At 33.8% G+C, this 25,791-nt stretch overlaps 1 protein-coding gene across 2 annotated transcripts; it reads right to left on the reverse strand.

The window, feature by feature from the left end:
* Nucleotides 1–13,403: 13,403 nt before the first annotated feature.
* On the reverse strand, nucleotides 13,404–21,131 carry LOC140984535 (uncharacterized). Of its 2 annotated transcripts, none has more exons than XM_073452026.1 (14): nucleotides 20,851–21,131; nucleotides 20,708–20,755; nucleotides 20,547–20,607; nucleotides 20,408–20,440; nucleotides 19,451–19,575; nucleotides 19,202–19,336; nucleotides 18,309–18,385; nucleotides 17,947–18,206; nucleotides 17,137–17,193; nucleotides 16,869–17,037; nucleotides 14,688–14,745; nucleotides 14,526–14,611; nucleotides 14,332–14,388; nucleotides 13,404–13,927 (listed from the first exon to the last, which is right to left on the reverse strand). In XM_073452026.1, the coding sequence occupies exons 1-14, from the start codon at nucleotides 21,011–21,013 to the stop codon at nucleotides 13,844–13,846; spliced, it is 1,413 nt and encodes a 470-aa protein (XP_073308127.1). In that variant the 5' UTR covers nucleotides 21,014–21,131; the 3' UTR covers nucleotides 13,404–13,843. The 2 variants fall into 2 exon arrangements, with proteins under 2 accessions (XP_073308127.1, XP_073308128.1); XM_073452027.1 differs by having other exon boundaries at nucleotides 19,451–19,555; nucleotides 20,851–20,952.
* Between the last annotated feature and the right edge of the window lie 4,660 nt (nucleotides 21,132–25,791).

The raw sequence follows: 25,791 nt of genomic DNA on the forward strand, positions 1-25,791 counted from the left end.
CGAGTTCTGCACATTCTGATAAACTTTCTGAGCCGCTTTAATCTTCAAAATCAGCTCTGGTTCGGCTTGAACAGCATACAATCGCAATGGTCTACGATCTGTCTCAAATCCCAATCGAGACAAACAGCAATCTTCTATCAAATTTGAAACACCTATCGTCGATAAGGATAAAGAACGTACCTTTCGACTCAGTGCATCAGCTGTTGCATTGGACTTTCCTGGATAATACTTGATTTCACAATCAAAGTCTTTCAGCAAATCAAGTCATCTTCTCTGTCTCATATTCAAGTCTGACTGCGAAAACAGATATTTTAAACTTTTGTGATCAGAATAAATCTCAAACTTCTCACCGTAGAGGTAGTGTGGCCATATCTTCAGTGCAAACACAATGGCTGCCAATTCAAGATCATGAATTGGGTAGCGAGATTCATGTGGCTTCAACTGTCTCGAGGCATAAGCAATCACATGTCCTCGCTGCATCAAAACACAACCCAGACCTCTCTGAGAAGCATCACAATATACAACAAATCCACCAGTACCTGACGGAATAGTCAATATCGGTGCACTGGTCAATCTATTCTTCAACTCAACAAAATTGGACTCACACTCCTCAGACCAGACAAATGGAGCATTCTTCTGAGTCAGCTGCGTAATCGGTTTAGCAATACTGGAAAAATATTTAATGAATCGTCGATAATATCCTGCTAAACCCATAAAACTGCGTATTTCCGGCACTGATGTCGGTCTCGGCCAAGAAATCACGGCCTCAACTTTGCTAGGATCAACAGAAATACCATCTCCGGATATGATGTGACCCAGAAATACAACCTGTCTCAACCAGAATTCACATTTTGACAGTTTAGCATATAATTTCTCAGCCCTCAAAATTCTTAATACAGTTCTCAGATGTTCAGCATGGTCCATCATATTCTTGGAGTAAATCAAAATATCATCGATAAAAATAATCACGAAATCATCAAGATATTTCTGAAATACACGGTTCATTAGTCCCATAAATACAGCTGGAGCGTTTGTTAACCCAAACGGCAATGTCCATACCTGGTTCTAAACGCTGTCTTTGAGATATCAGAATCTCTGACTCTCAGTTGGTGATATCCAGATCTGAGATCGATCTTGGAATATATAGAAGAACCTTGCAACTGATCAAATAAATCATCTATATGGGGCAATGGGTATTTATTCTTTACCGTCGCCTTGTTCAGTTGTCGGTAATCAATGCAGAGTCTCATTGAACCGTCTTTTTTTCTGACAAACAACACTGGAGCACCCCAAGGAGAAACACTCGGTCTGATGTACCCCTTGGCCAGTAAATCCTCTAACTGCTCTTTCAATTCTTTCAACTCAATCGGTGCCATTCGGTATGAAGCTCTAGAAATCGGAACTGTACCTGGCATCAATTCAATGCTGAAATCTATCTCTCGAATTGGAGGCAATCCCGGAATCTCATCTGGGAAGACATCAGGCAAACTCACACACCACTGGCAAATCCGCCAATGATGGACTCGATTTCAGTAAATCAACTGAATAGACAAGGAACCCCTCTGCTTCTTTCTGTAACAATCGAGTCATAGCCATAACAGATATCAAAGGAATTCTAGATCTAGAACCCTTACCGTAAAATTTCCACTCGTCAGCTATGTCAGGTCTGAATCTCACAATCTTGTGGAAGCAATCAACGGTAGCTCTGTACTTGGTCAACATATCAATACCGATAATACAGTCAAAATCAGACAACCCAAGTACAATACAATCTAACTCAATCTCATGAGCATCATACTGTAGCATACAAGATCTAACAGAAGTCACTGATACAAGACCTCTCCCCAAAGGTGAAGAGATAGATACTAAAGTAGATAATGACTCAACAGGAAAAGAATGCATCAATGCAAATCTCTCAGATATGAATGTATGCGATGCACCAATATCAATCAATACATAAGCAGGATAACCAGAAATAGAACAGTTACCTGCAATGACATCATCAGGTGCATCCTGTGCCAGCTCCTCAGTCAAAGCAAAAACTCTGGCCTGCTGTCTAGGAGGCTGGCTAACTGTCTGGCTTCTTCCTGGCCTTTGTTGTGACTGGGTAGATGGTGCTGGCTGGAAAGAATGAACAGCTGATGGTCGTCTCCCTGTCTGAGCCACTGATCCAGATGACTCTGCTCCCTGGGATCCCTGAGAACCTTTCTGGGTACATACTCTGGCAAAATGTCCCTGCTGTCCGCAAATACGGCAACTGCCAAACATTCCTCGGCACTGCTCTGTGGAATGTCTCCCTCCACACGTGCTGCAATAAGCTCCGGTATAACTCTGGCTCTGGGCAGTCTGTCGTGAGCCACTAGAACTGGATGAACTGCTTCCAGATCTCTTGAACTGTTTCCCTCGAGCTTTCAACTGATCTCTCTTTCCACTGCTGCTACTGCCACTCTCAAATCTGGGAGGAGGTTGTGGAAACTGAGCTGAGGATGGTTGCTGTGGTCTCGGTGCTGGTGCGACATACGAAGCTCCTTTTTGTCTAATCAGACCAGCTTCGGCTCCCTTTGCTCTGTTCAGGGCATCAGCAAAGTTGTTCGGTCGTCCAGTGTTCACCAGTGTAAAGATTTCAGGATTCAGGCCATTAATGAACTGATCAGCAACAGCTTCGTCGTTCTCGGCCACATGTGGAGCAAATCGTAGTAATGTAGAGAACTTGGCCACATATTTCTCAATGTTCAGTTGACCCTGTCTCAGATTTGTAAATTCTGCGCCTTTGTCTATTCTATATGACACTGGAAAGAATCTCTGATAAAATTCAGTCTTAAATACCTTCCAAGTAACATTCATACCTCTATGTTCCAATGCTCTCTTCGTCGTAATCCACCAGTTCTTTGCAACGTCATGCAACTGGTGCCCAATCAGTTTCACTCCCCGCTCATCTGTATAATCCAAGGACTCAAACAGCATCTCAATGTCATCTAGCCAACTCTCGCAATCAACTGAAGTCTCAGTACCCTTCAGAGTCGGTGGATGAAATGACTGAAATCTCTTCAGCAATGTTTCCATCGGTGTTGCTGTCACATCCATTGGAGGATTCGATGTACTGCCCTGTTCTGGAATTCGTCGTGGAGGCATATCTGATTATCAAAAGGGTTAGCAATCCAATAAAACAAATCTGTTTCAATCCCTTTCTGATCATCGTACCTCTGATCAAGAATCGGTTAATATTACAAGTTACCATATCAAATCAGATAATTCAGTAAACATGTAATATTGAAAACAATAAACATGCTAGCACACAAAAGCAGGAAAGAAAACTCAATCTACCCCGCTCACTAGCTTCTATCTCCGTCTCCAGGAACCTGCAGTTCTAGACCTACTGCTCTGATACCACCTGGTGTGGGGACCCGGACGCTAATCATCTTCTTAATCGTCATTGGGATAATTGGATCAATGTAATTAATCTGGGTCTACAATTTTTTTTTTAAAATGCGGTGCAAAACGTAATGGAATCAATCTAATTATACATATCAGTATAAAAGTACAAGTCTTGTACAACATACATTCATTTAAACTCAAGTTCAACAACTAACTGTCAAGTGTTCCAACCATATTTACATCAACATCAAAGTCCGTAGTCTCCACTCTAATCACGATCTCTCCTCATCTCCTCGACCCTGATTCTGTCCCACCTGTTGTCATGGACACATACAAACACGACAACAGCCGGATAATTCCAGTGAGAATATAATCCCAGTATAAAACATGTATACATGCAATGCATAAAATCATATACAAAAGCATAAATCATGTATCAAAGAACATGAATCGTAATTTATGACACATTAGTGAATACAGATAAAACAATCTGACTCGTCATCTCCGACTCAACTCATTTTTACTCTAGGGATCCCGGTTTCTGGACATTGACGCATATATCGAATCTCAGCGATAGGAGTCAATCCGCCCCTAAGCAATATCGATATAATTCAATAATCCAGTGTCTTGGCATATCCGCCACAGACTTGACATATCCGCCAAACCTCCTATGACAATGTGCAATGGGCCAATGACCACTCTGTCACACTCTGGCCCTTCTGTCAATGACTCTCGCTCAATAGCTATCAGCTATTCTCTAGAATTCAATAGATTCATCATATCAATGTCAAACAATAGCAATAAAAGAAAGTATGTGGTTTTAGGGAAACTAGAGTCCAATCTGACTCAAGTTAATCTCCCGGTTAACATTGACTTATACCTTTCGTTCGTCGTCTCGGTCTGAAGCAAAATAAGTTCTGAACTCAAGACTGTCTCTGTAAATCTGAAATGACATATCGAGAATAACAATATCACCATTCCATTCCAATTCAATATTGAATATGATTACTCTGAATTTAATGCAAATCAACGGCATAACGGCACAATCCGGATATCCCCGTCAATACAATATCAACAGATATCCATTACAAATCATAACCCATATCCGCTACAATCTGTAATCAGTCAATAATCCAAATCTGTTCAATTTCAAGTAATATAATCAGAAAATCATAACAATTCCATAATCAACTTGTTCTTCGATCTGACTTCGATTCTACGATGTCTAGTATTCCCAGAACACATACTAAAGATCAAATTAAAATTCCTCTCATCTCAAATTTTCGAAACATGATAAAACATAATAAAACTTACGTTCTTTTGAAGCTATTGACGAGAGGATCACAGAACTGTGCTCGGATCGAAAATCTGAAGGCCGGATCTTTCAAAATCACAATTCTAGTATAAGATGAAACTTTGAGGAATTTCGATGGAAACTTTCGATTTTCTTTGCTGCCATTCTGCAGTGGAATGAAGGAATTATATCCAAATACATGGCAAGGACAAGTGTTCAACTAAAATCCCATAATTGCACTTTAGTCCCTGAAGTCTTCACTATTTGCATTTGGTCCTCATAACTCTTTTTAATTCAATTTCAATCCTAATCAATTACAAAAATCGTGAAATTTAATTCCTCATTCCAAAATTCGTAAATTAAATAATCTCGGATTAAAATGTTAACATCCGGCCTTACATCTTTGGTCAACAAATTTAGGTTTTCTAAAATAAACTTTTCAGACGTATTTAGCTCGACATTTCAAATAAATTGTACTTATTTGGCTCAAATAGAATAATGATATGGAATCTCTTGTATTGTCAAGTATTTTTTTTTTAAGTTTCAAATTTACTCCTCAACCTAATCATTTTACTTCGTTTTGACAAATACTTTAAAAAAATAGTATTTTATAAATGAAAAACTTAAAGTGTGTATTGGACAAGATTTTTTTTAAAAAAATCCTTCTCCAAAAATAATTTTTTAAAAACAATTGAGATGTTTTTTAAAAAAAAATAAAAATGTGAGTCAAATGGGAATTAAAAAGTTTTATGAATAGTTGTTTAAATACATTCTTATTTATTTTTAACTAATCGTTTTTTCATTGTCCAAGGGCATTTTCAACTGTAAAAATATTTTTATAAACTATTTGTATAAATTAATAATTTATTCTTAAAACAACTTTTAAATTTTTTGTAAAAAATATTTTTATAAAAACAGTTTATAAGTATTTTTCCAAACGATGAAGTGCATACTTTGATTTGAAATCCTCCCACAAATTTAAATATTTCCATCCAAACACAACATTTTATTTTTATAAATATCGCATTTTCTTATTTTATTTTCCAAATTAAACAAATAAAAATTTTATTTTTTACCAACGTAAAATTATGTTATTTCTTAAATAATAATATATAAAATATATATATTAAATTTCAAATTTCAATCACTTAAAAAATCAAAATAAAAATTATTTTTCATTTTTTAGAAACCAAATATGTATATGGTTTTTGATTTTTATGCATATGGTTTTTGAGTTTTTCCAAACTACTTTGTCTGTTTTTAAAAGTTCAATTATATCAAGATCTTGCAAAATAAAATATAAATTTTGTAGTCTATATTTAAGTTATTAAGAAAATTACATATAGAAATATAATATTTAATGCAGCCACGAGTGCTAAGTAAATTATAATATTTTGGATTTTATAATTAATTTTAAAAAAAAAATCAAAACTACCATAGATGGTGGAGTTTTGAAAAATTACCACAAAACTCCACCATGAGCGGAAGCTGACAAGCTGCAGTGTTGCAGGTCTACAGACTGCAGCGTCTGTATCTTAGGACTGATAGTATATATATAATACAAAAAGTTTCAAATAATTGTTGGAGATCTATGTCTCCTTAAATCATCAATACTCATGATACAAGAATCATATGTTATTCCTGAAATAAAATATATCAATAAAACAATTATTTATGAACAATAAATATTGTCCTTTCAAAAAAAAATGAATAATAAAAATTGAATAAAACAATGAAGTCAACAAATATAAATTAGTCGCACATTTACGTATTTGTTGTTCGTTGTTGTCTCACTCTGATTACATGTCTATCCATTTCATTCCTCGATCGAGTTCTTTTATCTTTACCCTTTTTTTTTCTTTACTTCTAATAGGGTTGTTATGCAATTCAAATGTGGGTGTATCCCAGTATCGTCTATATGCAAGATGTTGAAATTTTCCTCCATATGTTGCCAAGTACTTAGACATGTTGTACCATGGTTGCACAAGTGTTTACGGATCTAATAAATGTCATTTAGCGGTGCAAATAGCCTGGTAACATAGGATGATAAAAATTGTCGATTTACCACATGAGCATTGATTTGTTGACAATTTTATCACTTGCACATGTTGCCCACGACTTGGTCTTCCTCCAATCGCAACCGAAGTTGTTTGGTATCCTACATCATGTTTCGTAAGACGATGCTCGCTTGATCTTCTCGCACAATTCCTCATACTTCTGATATGTGTAGTCTGGTCATGGGTGATTTTCTTGGACCATATGATGATCTTTTGTGACATGTTCCATGAAGTATTGTACGTACCTCAAATGGGTCAAGAGTACTATTGCAGAAATAGGAGCACTCTTTAACACACTGTTTAAGCACTCCAACATGTTGTTCGTCATCACCCCACAACACCAACCACCATCATGAGCTAGAATCCATTTCTTCTTTGAAATTCCCTCCAAAAATACACGTGTGCCAAAATATTTTGTTCTTGATTGCGTCCATTGTCGCTTCGAATTTATGAATTTGATGTAGCGTATCCACTTCTCAGCATAAATATTTGAAGTGCACAAATTTGAACTTAACATTAAAATTTGAGCATATGTGTCTCAAACAAAAACGATGCACATCATGTGGATGTTGAAAAGATGGTAGATCCTCAACTGTTCGCACAATTACTTTATGCCTATAATAAAATAGACATATCATTTGCACCACAAACAACATGTCGACCGAGATTCTTCGAGAACCATTTCCATGAGTCAAATGTTTCTTCATCCATGATGGTAAAAGCTAGTGGTAGAACTTGATTATTTGCATCCAAAGTGACGACGATCAATATTTTGTGCTTATATTTTGTGTACAGATGTATATCACCGACGTTAATGATCTTGCGTCGAAACCCATCTATGCACAGCTTGAAAGCACAAAAAACATAGTTTAATGTTTTTATCGTGCACTTGTTCCATCTGAGATTGTGGGATTCCACAATTGTTCCTAGATTACATTTGGACAAACCACGATATATTTTGGAAGTAGTTGCATGGAGCTCTCCCATATATAATAAACAATATTCATCGTGTGTTGCAACCTTTCCATGCCTTCATATATGAGATTACGTATTCAAAATTATCTTTCACTTGCTCAATAATATACTTAATCTCAAACGAAAGATCACATCATACAATATCCAATAATGTATTTTCCACCGTCTCTGTGTTCAATTTACAATTATTTATAACGACATTGGTAGAGATATATGTATGCGACCCACAACATTTCGTTAATTTCCAATAACTCGTTTCAACTTGAAAGAAGCTCGAAAGCCCCATCGACACCTGATAGTAGATGAGGTTTTTTGCGCCGTAATTTCCACAGTACGCGTGCTCTCAAAAACACTATACTCACATCCAGAAACTCTAACAGAGTAATCTTTCATAGATGCACTCAAATAATTTTTATCCTTCAAAATCACTTTTACAGATAGCTATCTTTTTTTGGGTTATAATAGCTGGATCGCAAATCAGAAGGTACATGAAGAGAATAAAGAAGCTCATCCCCGAATATTTTATCAAAAAATGATGGCATCTCAGACGTTCTTTGCATAAATGATATGACTTTTCTCCGTAATGTATCAAGAGGTGTTCATGTGATGATGTTATCTCATTGGGACATGCACACATATTCTCTTCTATATCGTCATTTATCCCATCTTTGCAATTATCTTTTTCTTCTCTAGACTCGCCATATGACATCTTTGGTTCAACATCACTCATAAAAACATCATGGTTATTGTCCCCCTTCATATGAAGAACGAGCCTCTGTATGAACCGCATCATCAATTGGATCCCAACATGCTACAACATTTTCGGCCCAAACTGGTGTTGTATTTGGCCAACATGTGGGATTTTCTGTGGAAGAGCAGATGATATATCGATCACACAATCCATTTACAAGCTCCAAATGTATATTGCTTATTCCTTCAGTGACCTGTAGAATATATAATTCCAGCTCATGAAAACCCCTGTACGTAGAAGTATTGGGTTGGTTATTGAAATCACCTTCGGAGACATGTGGAATGTATGATTCGGGTTCATGTCCACCTCCCAAACCGACATCATGGTTAGTTGGCTATGTTTCCACATACAAATACAACATCTACATATTTTGACAGTGCATTATAAACTCTAAAACTTCTTCATCAACAATGTTGATATGTACTTCATTCCATGAGTATTTCTCCATGAATGAATATTTCGTTGACATTTTGGTAGTAAACTTCATTTGATCGATTTTTAACATATTGCTCACAACGTAAACCAACTCCAATAAACTAATAGATCATAATACTCGAATCGGTCTCACATATGAAATACAATATTCGACCGATCCGTTTCCGATAATAATATCACCACTAAAATATAAGAGAACCTAGATTGTATCCATGAAACTGATTGGAGAAATTGAAAATATAGAATCGTGCCTTTAAATTTTTAGAAAGAAAAAAAATGTGAAACTTGTTGGAGAAATCGTAAATATAGAGTCGATAAAATCTGAGATGAAATGTGAGAAAAAGCTCAGTGTTTATAATGAATTAGCGTCAAAATTTCAAATTTGGTCATTCCAAGAATCGTGAAAAGCCTAGAATTGAGGAAAAGGTTGTCTGCCTGAGACACATCTTGGATGAGATTCTCCAGTTTTTCGCATTGCTGCTATCATTTTGCAGCGTCTGTCAATAATTGTGCAGTTTTGCAAAACTCCATCATTCATGGTAGTTTTTAAATTTTTTTTGTAATATTTTTTTTCCCAGCGCCGCGAGGCATATATATTGATTTTTGATTTCTTGATCAAAATATTTAATCTTCTTTTATTTGACACATATATTAGTTATGCTTGTTTTCCATACCATTACTGTTAATCCACTGGGCAATATATTTAATTCTTATGATTCAATTCTTCCCTTGAAGATAAAATCAAGACATAAAAAATAATGTTAGGAAAAAGGCTCTTCTTTTTTCTTTTTTTTTTACTGTTTATTGTAAAAAAAAGAATTCCAGTTTCGAGAATAATATTAGTTATATGTATAGTTTAAATGTTACATTTTTTCCCCGTAAATTTCAAAATAAAGTCTTTCAGGCATCTCTCTGTCAATTTTAAGTGTACTGTTTATAACGGGAAATTGGACTTAACTCCCCAGCCGTCGTTTTTTTTTGTGTTCAGTCCCTGGGTACTTTTTTAGTACCACATTTTCACATGAAGTGTACCACATTTCCACATGAAGTGTACCACAATTTGTATGACATAGTACCACAATTTTGTGGGTAGGGAGTGAACCCAAATAAATGTTTTGGTTAGGGATTTTTCATCAACTTCCCCTTTTTATAAACACACAAAAAATGATTTTTTTTTATATAAAAAAGGGATTGTTTTTTAATTGGATATTGGGTTGAATTGCCTTAAAAATGGGCTAATTCTTTTAGTTGTCTATGCTTCAATGTTCTGATCATTTTTGAGTTATTATTCACTCTATTTGTATGATTTTTGATAGTGTCCTTCTATCTTCTTCTTCTCTTGAACATCAACCATAGTCTTCTCATCTGTGAATATTTCCAACCTTTCATTCTTAATTTCTGTTTCACTGAACTAAGAGTAATAAATAATCTCAATAATTTATCTCAGCATCATCATTCAAAAACCCACAAATTGTATTTTCTTCAATTCCTCTCAAGAGATGTTCTTCAAATTTTATGAATTTTGTAAAATTCTTGTACCCATGCATACTTGTTTCTGAAATGGGTTTCTTCCGCTTGTTATTGCATTTCCATAACGGGAGGTGACTGAAATAAAATAAGTGAACTAGAAGCATTTAACCCAAGTGAATCGTCATTCGAGATAAAAAAAACAATATTCATTCTAAAATAATTTTTTTAACTGAAATTTAACAAATCCCCTAATTATATATATTTTTGTTTAATATGCCCAAGCTCAAATGGTCCGATAAGAAAACTTGATTAGTGTTCAGAGAGCAACCAAAATGAAAGATATGGTCCTTCATAAGTTCAAATAAGTTTTGATGAACGCTACCAAGAAAATGAAGAATATTGATGGTGAATCTTCTACATCACCTTTCTCAACACCCTCATAAACACCCACCGCCAATGAAGGAGACAACGTGCAAGAATAAGGAAAAACCATTAAACCAATGATAATGAAGACCTTAAAAAAGACCATGAAAGGAGATGATCGAAAGTTCCAAATGTTGTGGATTTTCTACAAGAAATGAAAGAAAAGGAGTGACAATACTATGAAAATGAAGATTGCTTTAGCTATTAAATTATTTTGCAAAAGTTGAACAAAATATGGAAAGACAATGAGAAATGAGGTTGAGGGAACAAAAAACAAATGAGACGGAGCAAGAAATTCTAATCATGGGGAAAAATATTAAATATTCAAACTTAGATGACGTTCAGCGTGAGTATTATACGAAGATGGAAGAAAAAGTTTTTTCGTAAATGATTCATTTATTAATTTATTTAATTCATAGTTTGTTACATTTAATAATTGATAAATTTTTTTAATTGCGTAAATTTTTTTAAAATTGTGCGTATATTTTTTAATATGTACTTTTTAAAATTATGTGTAATTTTTAATTATTAACTAAAATTTAATTATGTGTAATTGTATATTTAAAATTATGTTTTAATTATTTTGTTTTTTAAATATAAAATTATTATATTGAATAAAAATTGATATTTCAGCATCATCTCTAGAAAACATCTCACATCATTGTAGGAACATACAGTGAAATTATTAATGCTGACAACAGATAAACTTAATTTCACCAACTTCATCACACTATTGAAAATGTTCTAACAATTGATTTAATTCTTTATTTGAAATTTTTGTGCTTTGTGGATTGAGAATTGATTGCAATTTGCAGACAGGGAATTGGAAGGCTTGGAGGTGGCGTGAGTCTTCTTCCATGGAGCAAAAGTGATGGTAAATCATCGTTTGATTATTTATGATAAATATGGATAAATAATGGAGATATTATGGTCTTTAGACTATACAAAAAATTAATCCATCAAATTAAAATCGTATCAAACTTCATATATTTTATTTTATTTTATTGTTTATCCTTATCTTCTTACTTTTAATCACTCTTATTAGTTATCCTACAATTATCATGTCATTCAAATCAAGTATTACCTAAAAATAGCGATGATAACGAGACGGATCTGAACAGGCTTAACCAAACTCGAGACCCGTCCCGTCCCGTCCAAAAAAATTGGGCCGGACCTAAATCTATCCCGTCTCATTTTTAGACTCGCCCCCTCCCAAAATCCGACAAATCCAATTCGGGTTAGACACTTACAGTGTGTTTAGCAACCAAGATTTGAGAATATTTCATGGGGTTTGGATTTCAAAATCCTATTTTTACTGTTTGGCAAGGTGATCCAAAAAAAAAATTCGGATTTGTTTAGAATTTTATGAGATTTCATGGGATTTCAATAAATATATCCAAATCCCATCAAATTTGATAAGATTTAGTGGGATTTGGATTTTAAAAACAGACAATTACTTTTTTATCCAAATCTCATCAAATTTAATCAGATTTCTAATGGTAACTTAGTAAAATTTTAAAATTCCAAATTCGAATTCATTTTTCTCCAAACAAGAAAATGGATTTGTAAATACCATTTTTAAATTTTAAACCAAACACCAAATGAAATTTCAAATACTTAGAATTTTCAAATCCAAATCCAATTCCAATTCCAATTCCAAATTCAAATCCAAATCCAAATCCAAATCCATATTTACAAAGAACCAAACACACTGTTAAGGATTGGGACTCACAAACCTGTAAGGTATCAAAAACATTATAAATTCTAAAAAATATATTACAAAAGATTCCAAAAATTAACACAGTCGCCAAAATTATATCTAAACCAAAATATTTTAATAATAATTTAACAACTGAACAATAATGTGAAGAGACTATATATTATAAATTAATATAATATAAAATATCTTTATATGTATGTATATATATCAAGCTAGGTCCATCAAATCTCATTACCCGTTCTGGACCCATTTCTAAACCCGATGACCGGGCTTAGACTCACTCCACAACCTGTTTAACCGGGTTTAGACCCTCCCGAGCGGAGCCAAGTCCCCAACCGAAAGCCAGGTTCACGAGAATATGAGGCGAGAATATTTAAATAGTCTTTACTCACCGAGATTTTGAATTATAACCTTTTTGAAAGACATTTCGAAAAAAATAATAAGAAACGTAAAGAATAAAACGCAATAGTTTTATTTTATTATTCAAACTATCCATTTGTCCTGTACCGTCAGAATTCACTCCCTAACCTCAAAATCAATAGATTATGAGAATTCACCCCCTAACCTAAAAATCAATAATTGGACTGTTGACTCGGTTTAGTTGTGGTAGGCAGTAGTGCGGATGGTCTGGACTTTAATCAGTAGATGGGCACATATAATCCTTGTGCGTCAACACCTTACATCCAACACACTCTTTGACAAGTCAATTTTTCAATCATTTTTTGACAAAAGACGGGAGAAAAACTTCATGCCATCATTAATCTAAAGATATTTCATTGAACTTACATAAAACCACGGCGCAATCGAGGATCGAATCGAGCCCGCTCACAAAATTTTCAAGCCAGTTAATAAAATATCTTAATCGTATTTGAAAATGTCGAATTCAAACGGAACTCGACAATCAATTCACAAAATTTTCTTAATATTCGAATCGCTTAGGTTTGCTTGCACCCCTTCTTAAAACAGATAGAGAGAAATTTAACTACAAGCGTACAAAAACGTCATCTTGGAAAGTGATCACTGTCCAGAAATTTCTCCCACACATCTCACAAATCTAAAGAGGAGATGGTGGCCATAAAAAGCTTTGATGATGCCCACTATCACCAACCTCGCCTTAATCATAGGTTCTCACAAGCACATTTCAAATATTTCTTTGTCCAAGCTTTCTTAAGAGAAGTAAAATCTTACCTAGATAGAGTGGCAGTTAGCAGTTAGCAGTTGGCAGTTCTAAGTGCCATGGTGTGCCTTCGAATCATCAAAACCAACTCGATGGATGGCAAATACTTGATGCATCATCAAATATATTCTCTTCCATAGGATGTTATTGAAGGCATACGATCACCTCAAGTCTTTGTAGTCTTGCATAGTTTTCTTACCTTTCTGTCGTAATTGAGCATGGTACTGACGCTCTCAACCACCAGTATGATCTGAAATGATACAGATTTTGTAAAGAAAACTGAGAGTTCTCTAGGATTGACATGGAAACATCCTCATATTTGCCTAATTCAACTCCCAAGAAAATGATGACATTGGAATCTACCACTAAGCAAAGACAAATATATCTTACAAAATCTTTCATTAGCTTCAAATGTTCCAAATTATCTGACAAGACAAAGGTTCTTCGGCATAAAATAATCTCAGCTATAATCATTATGTAGATTGAAAAATTTATTTATTTGTTGCACAGAACTTCTCATTCTCAATCAACAAACCCCCAAAATCTTGAAAAATATAATCATTCAGTTATTGTTTCAATATTGAACAATGGAGACACGGCCTCAAGCCTGAAATCCAGATGCACATTATGAAAAATCATAAAGAGTCAAGGAACCTGGAAGCAAGCATATGCCATTGCAGTTGCGAAGTAAAAGTTCGCATTTCCAGTGCCCTGAAAATATGAAAGTAAATAAAAATTATGGACATCTACATTAACGAGTTAACAATGACTTTTAATCCAATACTTGTTCTAATACCCAATTGGCAGATATAAATTGTGTAGATGCATCTATATCCACAGGCACATACCCTCCAAATCCATAGATTATGCATCACAGGACTCAAAAGTGAAATCCCAACATATCCACAGAAGAGGAAGAACGAAAATTTCATTTCTGCATACACATATAATAAGATGTCAGAATTTTGATCGAAATGAAAGCAAAAGCAGCATTATTATTGAAAAGGTACCTGCTAGCTCATTAACAAACAATGCCAGTAAACTCAAGTACAGAGCTGAATCTCCAACCTGATTATTGGTGCAAATGATCAATAAAAACAGACCGAATAGGTGCAGCATTCAACAGCAAGCCAACCATAAAAGTCTAATACTAATTCCAACCACAACAGTTAATCAACATTACAAGTGCTATGAATAACACGTGCAAGGAACAAAATAACAGATACTCAACAGCCCATATATGTTTAGATGATTTAACAGCAAATGCATATTCTTGGAACATTTCATGTTCGCAATCTTGATTTTGATGTTAACAAAACTTGTTATTTTGTTTATAATGAATTTACCTAAGTTCGCAGAAGTTGAAACTGATCAGGATTCGAACTGATCAGTTATCGAGCCAAAACTGAAGCTATCGAAACGCAAACTGAAAGCGCCAACTGATTGCCTAAACTGAACCAGTTCAACTGATAAATCAAAAGACCAGTTCAACTGATTGTCCAGCTGATAGGCAGTTCAACAGAAGACCTTCAGAAGCCCGGCTAGCTGATGAAGAGCTCAAATGATGAAGAGCTTAGTTGACCAGTTCAACTGAAGCAGCGAAATCAGTTCAGCTAACGAGCCAACTGATTTTACCAAACCGGTTCAAGATTAATTCAACTGACCAGTTCAGAACATCAGTTAGGAATCAATCAGTTTGCAGAACACGAAAAGCTTATTCAAATGGAATCCAGCTGTGCGCATTGAGGAAAAGCATTTGTCCAGTCAAAGGACAATAATGGACGTTGCAGCAGATCTTAAAGCCAAAACGTTCCAGAATGACTGTCAAAAAGTACAAACATAATTCGAGGAACGGATTCATGCAAATTGCAACGAACATATTTGATGAGTCTTGGTGTACGATCTCATTGCCTCTATAAATACCAGACCAAGATCATCAACATATAAGTGTGTGAAAAACATAAGAGAGAAGAAAAAGGGCACGCTCAACTCATATCTGCTTACAAGAAACAATCAGCCCAGATTTGAGGGAACACTTCAAAGTGTTATCATCTTAGTTTAGAAGCATTTTTCCCTCAGTGTGTGAGAATACTTTCGTGTTGTATTCATATATCAGTTCTCACACACACGCGCACACACAATCACTCACGTATACAGAAAATAGAGCGCATTGAATAGCTGAGTGAGTCTTGCACAAATACATTAAACTTGTGTATGTAGTTTTTAACACATAGATGTTAAACAAATGTTGGCTGAAAGTTGTTGCCTTCAGTCTAGGCTATGAGTTCAGTCAGGCAGTAGGGTAAGTCCTAAGTTGAGTGGGTTTGTACAAGGCATTGTATAAATCAAAGTCTTCTAGTAGATCCTACCCAAGGTGGTAAAAAGGGTAACGTAGGAGCAGTTGAAGTCTCCGAACATCCATTAACATATCTTTTGTATTTAACTGTATAACTACTGTTTTCAAACTGATTTAATCAGTTCGAGCTGTAGTTCTCACCATAATTGAACTGATATATGCAAGAACTGATTCTCCTTATACGAGTTATTCAGTTTACACAAGTTAAAAGGCTTTCAAATTAGTTAGCTTTCTTAACGAAGGATTATTTCGAGTATTTTTCGCTTGGTTTAAAACCAAACTTGATTTAATTCATCGGTGTTTATATTCTTAGAACACGAGCTATTGAAGCTCACAGAGAATATTATGTTTGAAGCACCTTCGCAGGTGTTAGAACCAATCCATCACATATGAACTTAGTAACATCTTATATTTCATACTTTCGGTGAATTAATGATAAGCAGGTTTTATACACCTGGCTAAATTAGAAAGCCCAATAAGAGGTAGCCCATATAAAGCAGCAATTTGGAGATGAAATGTGATCCAGGCTGGTTTAGATATAATTTACGTGCATGTTTAGAACCATGGACTGGAGTTTGGCTATATATTTTTATATTAATAACTCGAGTTCATATAGTTACTACCCTCTTACTAATCTGTGAATATCTACCATGTAAAAATATCCATTGCTTAATTTCCAGGAAAGTTCTACGAGAAGATAATCATGCGCCATAAATCACAAGCTTAAAAAATCATAAACGCCGCAACAGTATAGTATAGATTGCAGGCAAGATAAATTAAAAACAAAAGTGCATATGATATCTTTGAAAAACACAGAGGCAGATGGAAAACTTACAGAAGGATAGGATTTGAGCATTGAAGAGATTGCCAAGTAAACAAAGGCAAGAAAGCATGGCCTGTGATATAACCGTATAGCTAACGGCAATATCATGAATAGGATGTTCACATGAAAAACTATCAGGAAAAAACTTCTGAAAAAATCAAACACTTCTGCAAAGAAGTACCTGCATCGAATTTGTCAGATATTTTATAGCAATAGGGTAAAAATGAATGGCTAAACAAAGAGAAAAATTTCGCTAACAACAAATTCACATGCCACTAACCACATAACACCAATATTTGGAGATAAATCTTTCACAGTCAAAATAAATCCATAAGTCCTGCAATTGGATTGATAGCATAACAGATAAGCAAATATATTATGAAGGAGATCTTCAATAAAGAATGGAAAATCACGCAATAAATAAATAATGATGAAAATTATATGGAATGAAAGACCACAAGATAAGGTCATAATTTTACTTCAACATACTTGGTGACCACAAACAGGAAGCATCACACCTTTTTTCCCCGTAAAAGGGCCACAGAAGAGTAAGAGAATGTATCAAATTTTGTCATTTGATTACTAGATAATGTCAAGCTTTTCAAAGAAAAGCAGTGAGAGTGCAAAAACTATAAGGTAAAGTTCGAGTAAGCTTCTGATGAATATCTTGGGTAAAAAGTACAAGAAAGTCTTGTTCTAAAGGATAGATCGTAATTATCCCCTAACAAAAGACAGACGCAAAATAGGGAAGAAACATCAAAAGTAAGACACTGGTAGACCATTACCATCGTAGAAACATCAAATATAAAAATACTACAACTTTCTTTAAAGTAATGCATAAATTAAGAACAAAAATCTCCAATTAGGAACTAGGTATTTTATTTGCTAAGAGAGATGCGAATATAACAATTTACACATTTAACAGAAAGTTCCTGAAATGTAATACACCTTAAAGTTAGAATAGGTGCTCTAAAAAGGACTCAACTTTGGTGGATAAATTCATTCAGCATGAGAGAAGATCAGTAATTCACTACATTTTACAGAAATGTGAGTAAGGTACAGAAGGTAGTATTGCAATGCCAACTTGTACCTGTTGAACATCTCTCCTAGACCACCATACTCTCTTACAGAACTAGCACACAAGAAAAGCACATATGTTATCCATATGCATGCCCAACAAAAGAAGAAAATGACTCTCCTCCAGCAGAAAAAGGAAGTTTCTGTTGGTTTATTTAGCAATGTCTTGTGTACATCATGTTCCACTGATTTCTCATCAACAACTTGTAAATTACTTGGCAGAAACAATTTTCTTGGTGGTGCATCCAGACCATAACCTAACAAAAAGATCACCTGGAAATGGATGAGACGAATTACATAAATAATAAGATTTATAATCTGCTGTAGCTCCATAAACACAAGTCAGTTATTTGATAAATTATCCATGAAATATACCGGTATGACTAAGACCAAAGGATATAGAGATAAATGTGTTGCTACAACCCACCCAAAAGCTGCCAGTGGTGGTAGTCCTGTGTGCATCAGTAGCAAATGACTCAGTTAGATTGTGTTCAAGTTCTCATACATAGTAAATGACTCATTTAGAGTTAACCATATTTCTTAGACCGGAAAGATATTTAAAAATGTTAAACTAATGTCATTAAATCCTCCAAACTTTTAACCTGACAAAGGCTCATAATCTGCAGGCATCTGGAGAAAAAATCTACTCCTCATCATTTAAAGAATCACTAAATAACTCCAGGCATAAAGAGTTCAATAGATGGAGCATTTAGATAAACATTGTTCTTTTTACCCTTGATACTAAAGGCCAAAATTATCTTTAGACGATACTTATCTCAGTAATTTAAACGAGCACCTGATGGTGAAAGTCATATAAAGGAAACTTAAAGATGAAACCATGCACAAAGGAAGTATCAGATGCACAAAGGAAGTATCAGATTACTTCTGATGATATATGTGGATTTTAGTCCACAATATTGTCCTAGTGGCGAGAAACAGATATATGAAAACAATGCCGTGTTTAACTTCAGTACCTAGAAGAATTGGAAAGCTACTTAAATTTATACACAGATATTCAAAAACAAAACAAAAATAAAGGAAATGAAGTAGTTGGAGATAGCTGCCAACAAAACTTCTCCATAATCAGCAAAGGCAACATGAGATGCCACGTGTGGCAACCAAGAATGTGTTCATCATAGGACAAAATCTAACGAAGCCACATGACTTGAATTGATTTTCAACAGAAGATATGCATAGTGATTAAGTAAAAATTATGAAGATTAATGCCTATGCTCATGAATAAAATAGTAATGCATCATTTCACTTACCAGCAGACGCCCCATAAAGTGACAAGATGACGAAAAGATTGTCAATAGGTGATGTATTGAAACCAACACAGGTGACCATTGTGAATGGGTTCCATAAATATACGAGGGCAGCGATATCACCAGATGGCAAAATATCTAGAGACACAGGCAAAGTAACCCATCAATGTGGCAGAGAACAAATAAAACAAGATGGTCAGAGTTTGAAAGAGGAATGAAACCACACCAACTAATTTGCACGTACAGATGTACCTTTATCTTGGAACAGTTTTCCAAGGCCTAGAGATTCCAATTTGTGAACATGTGAAATTTCAAGCATGCGCCCAGTTGCACGGATAAGAATTGCACTGATAAAATCTGCAATCACAAAAACCAGACTATATCCAAAGAATGTTGATAATTCCGTGCTAAATTACATTTCAATAACTGAATACGAAAGAAAAAGTAAAAAATAGGCAGAACATACTACTATTGCTTTCTTTTGGACTAATATAGCTTCAGATAACATAAAGAAAACATACCAGTTTTTAACCGATTTTTTATAGGATATTACACCATATACAGCTACACATTATGCACAGCTAAACACACAGCCTAATGAAGTACTAGAGGCTTCATTACATTTTCTTTGGATGGAATCCAAACATGGAATGCCACAGTGTCAGAATAAGGGGGGAAAACCTTCATTGTAGACATTATTATTCCAGGCTTTACTTGCCCTAAAAGTGAAAGATTTTAAAATAAATACTTGACTGTTTCTAGTCTTCAGATGATGTCATAACATGTCAACTTCAACAGAAAATTTGTTCAACTAAACATTGTCAACTCGGACATTGCATATCATGTTGGTGGGAAGATATAATTGAGGGAAGTACTAATTAGGAACAGATGGATACTTCATCAGCCATCGTCAGCTTGGTCTCGTTATCAAATAAAAGTAGCACTGCATATTAAAGTTTATAAAATACACAAGATGTTTCTAATGGCTTGGAGACCTGAGGTATTTGATGGGAGGAGACACAGTTCAAGCCAAATATTCTTCTAGTAGATTATGAGAACACTCGGTTTTAATTTTTTAGCACCTAACCATTTAATCATTTACAAAGTTATACCCAAACCTGCACAAAGGCATCATATGTTCAACACAAAAAAACACTTGCATACATGACTGTCATGAAACCAATGGAAAGAGATAGAAAAGGCCAATACCTGCATAAGAGATGGTTTGGCAGTCCATCAGTTCTGCATAACCACATTTCATATTCATTAATCTTCCCTTATATCATAGGAAAACAGACTACATAACTCGTATCTGCACAATATTAACTTAAAAGCTTTGAAATTTTACCTTTTCACGGTCAGAGGCCCAAGAATACCGAGCAGTAAAGGGGAACCATGATACATAGAGCCTGCTCAATACAGCAACAAAAAATCATTACATAATATATGAGAATTTCAGTAAAACTAAAAAAAATAGATCTTCAGCAAATGTAAATGAAGTTCACGAACCTTGATAAGGTGACATTGATAATTGCTTCAACCAGTAGCCTTCCGCCACTACAAAAAGTACGGTCCAACAAACCATTTGTCACATACGTTGAGTAACACGTAAAAAATAATTTAAGCAAAACTTAGCGATAAAATGAAGTTACGGCGGCGGAGGCTGGTGACCGGAGTCGATACTTCGGTGCGAGACGACAGATTGAGGTTTTCGGAGAAGTACGCCAGAATCAACCTGAAAATGAGTGATGCAGCGGCGATTTTCCAAAACCCTAGCTTCTTAGAGTTGCTTCGATTCTCGATTTTCTCCTCCATCGGTGCTCTGAGAAATGTTCGCCCTGAGTTGCAGATCGAGAAGTGTATAGTCGCCCAGGAGAAGCTACTGGTACTGTATAAAGAGGAACGTCGTCGTTTTTTAAGAAAATGCAATAGAGTTGAAAACACGTTACGTTTATTTGTGGAATGTTTGTTTTGTTGTTCTTCAATTTAAAAATTGCAGAATTACAGTTTTTATTTGATGTTTCGAAGCTTATGATGATTTGTGGCTAAAATAGGAAGAAACTTGAACTCAGAAGGGGTGATATATTTTCTATGTAACTTCACCATCCGCACAAGTGGGAATTGAATAAGAGGAAAAAAATTACACTAGATCTAAATCACGTCTAGGGTGTAAACGAACCGAATCAAGTTTGTCGGTATTTTTGTTTAACATAAACTGTAAAAAATTGTGTGTATCAGATATAGATATTGTTCCAAATGTTGTAACACATTAGTAACAACACGCAGCGAAATAATATAACACGCAAATAAATAACATAAACAAAAATAACTCGGGGTTAATTATTCACAAGTATAACTACTTGTGCGATGCCTCAGGACAAAATAATCACTAGAAAAATAACTTTAAGTTTACAAAAACAAACACTAGTGATTCTATGAAAACTATATTCCTTAAGACGTTAAAGAATAAAATTGTATCTTAAAACAAATAATCAGACTAAAAAAATATTCAAGGAACGAAAACATCAAGCTGAAAACTGGAGCAAAAAAAACACAGTTTTCAATCAACACTTTCACAAGTGTTGTCTTCATATGTTCCCAACAATCACGGCAACACGTTATAACAGCAAAGGCGATATTCAAACGTGCGACGCTCTGAGTTCTCTCTGATAATATTTCCTGTCATGCAAAAGTCTTCCAAACTCCCTTTTTCGGCCACTATGTTACCTTTTTTATATAGATTTTTTTCCTAGAGCTTATCTCAAAAAATAATTCTAAAAAATATGGAAAACAAAAATTTTATTAGAAATAAACTCTTTTCAATAATAATAATATCATATAATGAGAATTTTAGTATAATTATCAAAGATCTAGAAAGACGAAACTCTTAATTAATTATTTTACACAATCTTATCAATAAGATAAAGATAATTTAAGGAAAAGATTATTTTAAGTAATGTATTATATCTTGGAAACCAATAATTATTTTTCCTTTCAATCTCTTCCTTTTTGTCTTTCTGGACAAAATGAACACAAACTCGTGTTTCCATGTTGACTTCATTTTATCTTCCTCTGAATATGAAAATCAATCTCCCCCTAAATTTGATAATGTTAGCATGAGTGTTGTTAGCTGTGGTGAAAACACTCGAAGACAACACAGGAGAGAAACATTCATTGCATATCATCAAAGGAGAGCATAAGCTTAATATCAAAACTAAAAATAACACAATCACATAGCAAAAATATAAAATGATAAATCACTGATCACTATCAGTGTTAGTTGCTGCTTCTTCTTCTTCTTCACTTTCTCTTGTTCCCAACGGGCCTGCTTCATCTGTTTGTGCACCAGCTTCAGCTTCTCTCCCTTTTTGTCCAGAACGGACAGCAACTTCCAGAGCCAGCCAGTAGTTAGTAACTAGATTTTCATAGTAGATCAAATCACTCGTGGCTTGAATGATCTTAGCCAGAGAACGATCAAGCTTGGCTTGTATGACAGTGGTTGAGAGCGAGACACATCCCATGGAGGCAACTGTGTTGTGAAACCCTTGGGGTGTGTTAGAGATACCAGATGTAGCGCTTGACTCAAACCAAGGTAGGTCTACCTTCATGTTTCCTTTAAGCAGAACATGATCAATTTTCAGTAGATCGCTTACATCAGACAGTTGATCATCAATATCTCTAATGAATCCCAGAGACTCAACGTGTAACGTCCGAAAAACCAATCTATGTAAAACGCATGCATGCAAATTATTTTAATTGATTGATTTTAAATGCTAGCATGATGTTTAGTATATGATTAAATGTATGATTACATGATTAAATGATAATATGACATGATTACATGAAGTTAAGGATTTTACCCGAATATTCGACAATAGGCAGGGGAAAGGAGACCGGAGACGATCAAGACAAGAATATTTATTTTTCATTAAATATTTTCAAGGCTTCCTAATATGATTAAAAATGTTAGAGTTCGAATTATTTTACGAGTCGAGTTCGCTTTTTCCGGAGAAGCTTGTTTTGGGTCAAAAAAGGACTTTAAAAATATCAAATGCATTAATTATGAAAAGTAAATTTTATAAGCTTTTATGTTTTAATTAAATAAGTGTTATACTCGTGGTAGTACAATCGTTTTATAACGAAATTAAATAAGTGTTATAATTAATGTATTTAAAATATCAAATTCATTAATTATGAAAAGTAAATTTTATAAAATTTTATGTTTTAATTAAACGTGAGCTTATCTCTGTTCAGAGGTTTTTCATTTTAAGATTTTGAATTCCAACGAATTTTTTTAATAAGTAGCCACTTGAAGGACCACTATTGTTATTGTCACTCGTGACAAAGTCTCTAGCTACGTGGTTCAATAAATTTTTAGAACAAATATTTAATAAATTTGGTAAAATTTCGAGTTTTTGGTATTTGTTTACTTAGTTTTATTAGATTACACATCAATAAACTTACAAATTAAAACTCAATAAGCTCCGAAATCTATTTTGGCTAAATAAACTTTTAGTTCTGAATTTTTCATTTTTTTTAATAGAAATATTGACGTTACATTAAATATATTAACATCATATTGTTGTAGTATGATATGTCTATGTCTGATCAGTGTCATGTTCAAATGATCAAATATTATTTTATTTTATTTTAAAATATTTTAAAAATAACAAAATAAAAAATGAAATTGATAATACAATAAAATTGAATATAGCAAAAATAATCAGACTTATTTTAAATTTTCAAAAATATTTTAATTCTTAGCCCTAAGTAACATCACGAGACTGCAAGATTAATTATGGACTACACCAGGAATCACAAGTGCATGCATATCGACACTTCACAAGTCAATGAATGCAACCAAATCATTGCTTCTGCAAGCAGGAGAGGGGGAAAATAGTTGGTATTATTATTTTATTAAATAAATATTTAATAATTTAATATTATATAAAACATTTAGTAATAGATTAATTTTTGTAATTTATTAAATTATTTAATGTGATTGTTTTTTGAAATTATTTTTTGGGTTTGCTTTCTAAAACATATATAGAAAAAAGTTTCAAAAAAAAAAATCAAACAATAATCATTAGGAAAAAAATTATAGTTGTTAGTCAAAAAACTTTATTTTGTTATACTCGTGGTAGTACAAAGTTCATCTACTTTATGCTAATGAGTCCGAATAGGCCCATGAGTCATGAGAAGTGCGTGTTTATCTGCTGGTATTGTCTCATATCCTTCAGAAACAAGTATTTCCCATTTCCTACCATCGTTCATGTCCTTAACATAGATAATATTACATGTTAAGATCTGGCGTCACTCTTTTACGACCCACCTAACCAATAGGATCAAGAGATGCAGCAATGTCAGCAGCTTGAGACACAAAAATTTTTTTAGGAGGTCACTCATCCTTGTACTATTCTCAATCATGCACGCTTGACCCAACAAAAATGATATAAAAATGAATACATTGAAATGTAGTTTATATATTCAAAGGACATTGTATTTATATTTGAATTTTAAAAAGAAAATCGAAAAGATTTCACATTTAATAACTTATTCATAACATATTTATCATTAAACATTTAATACATTACGCTACAAGATTTTACTAAATTTAGCAGACAACTCTGCTTTTATATATATTAGTATTTCACTTCTGCGATGCACAAACTATATCTCGTATATAATATGATTAAAAATTGAGACATTTAATCAAGATTGACTTGAATATTTAAATGTTTTGAGTGGGTTTTGAATGATTAGTTTTATAAATAATATATTTTGTAAAACGTATTCTTGAAGTTGTGCTAGTAATGAAAATATTTATGTTATACACATGTATTTAAATCAAAGCAATCAATCAAGATTAACTTGAGATATTTATGTTATACACATATTTACATTGAGGTATTTAATCAATACTGTATCTCGAAATATTTATGTTATATACATATGTAACTTGAATCATTAAATTTTGTTTTGGAAATATATTTTTATGATTTCAAGACATTTAATCAATCCTGACTTGGATAAAACTTAACAATCCTTTACACATTTTCCAAAATATACATATATTTTTATCGATGATGTCGGCTCTATTATTTTAATATAATTTTTGGGCAGAAAAAATCTTATTTCTATTTTCTACAGAATTTTTTGCATANAAACAGAAACCTAAAAACGTCATAAAGAATCTTTAAATATCATACGACACATCTACGTAGATAAAAAAAAAGGTTAGTAAATAACCCTCAAACTTTAGAATATAATAAGAATCCTTCAAAACTATTAGGTATATAGTCCGAGATGCCTCGATCATGCTTATTCATTCATTTAATGCGGAAAAATGTGAATTTTTTTAAAACATGCGACATGCTCATGAACACCACACAACCATGAAAATAAACATATTCATTCGAAGACGCATCCAAACAACTCAAAAATCCCATGATTCAAAAACTGCATAAAATCTCCATATAAAATGCCAAAAAATCGAACACCATGATTCACATATGAAAACACCAAAAACTTCCTAAACGCATGAAAAAATCGAAACCGAAATATTCAATCCTAAAAGTAACATATTAAGACAT

This window comes from Primulina huaijiensis, chromosome 9 (assembly GCF_012295235.1).
Source record: "Primulina huaijiensis isolate GDHJ02 chromosome 9, ASM1229523v2, whole genome shotgun sequence".
In the NCBI taxonomy this organism is placed as follows: domain Eukaryota; kingdom Viridiplantae; phylum Streptophyta; class Magnoliopsida; order Lamiales; family Gesneriaceae; genus Primulina; species Primulina huaijiensis.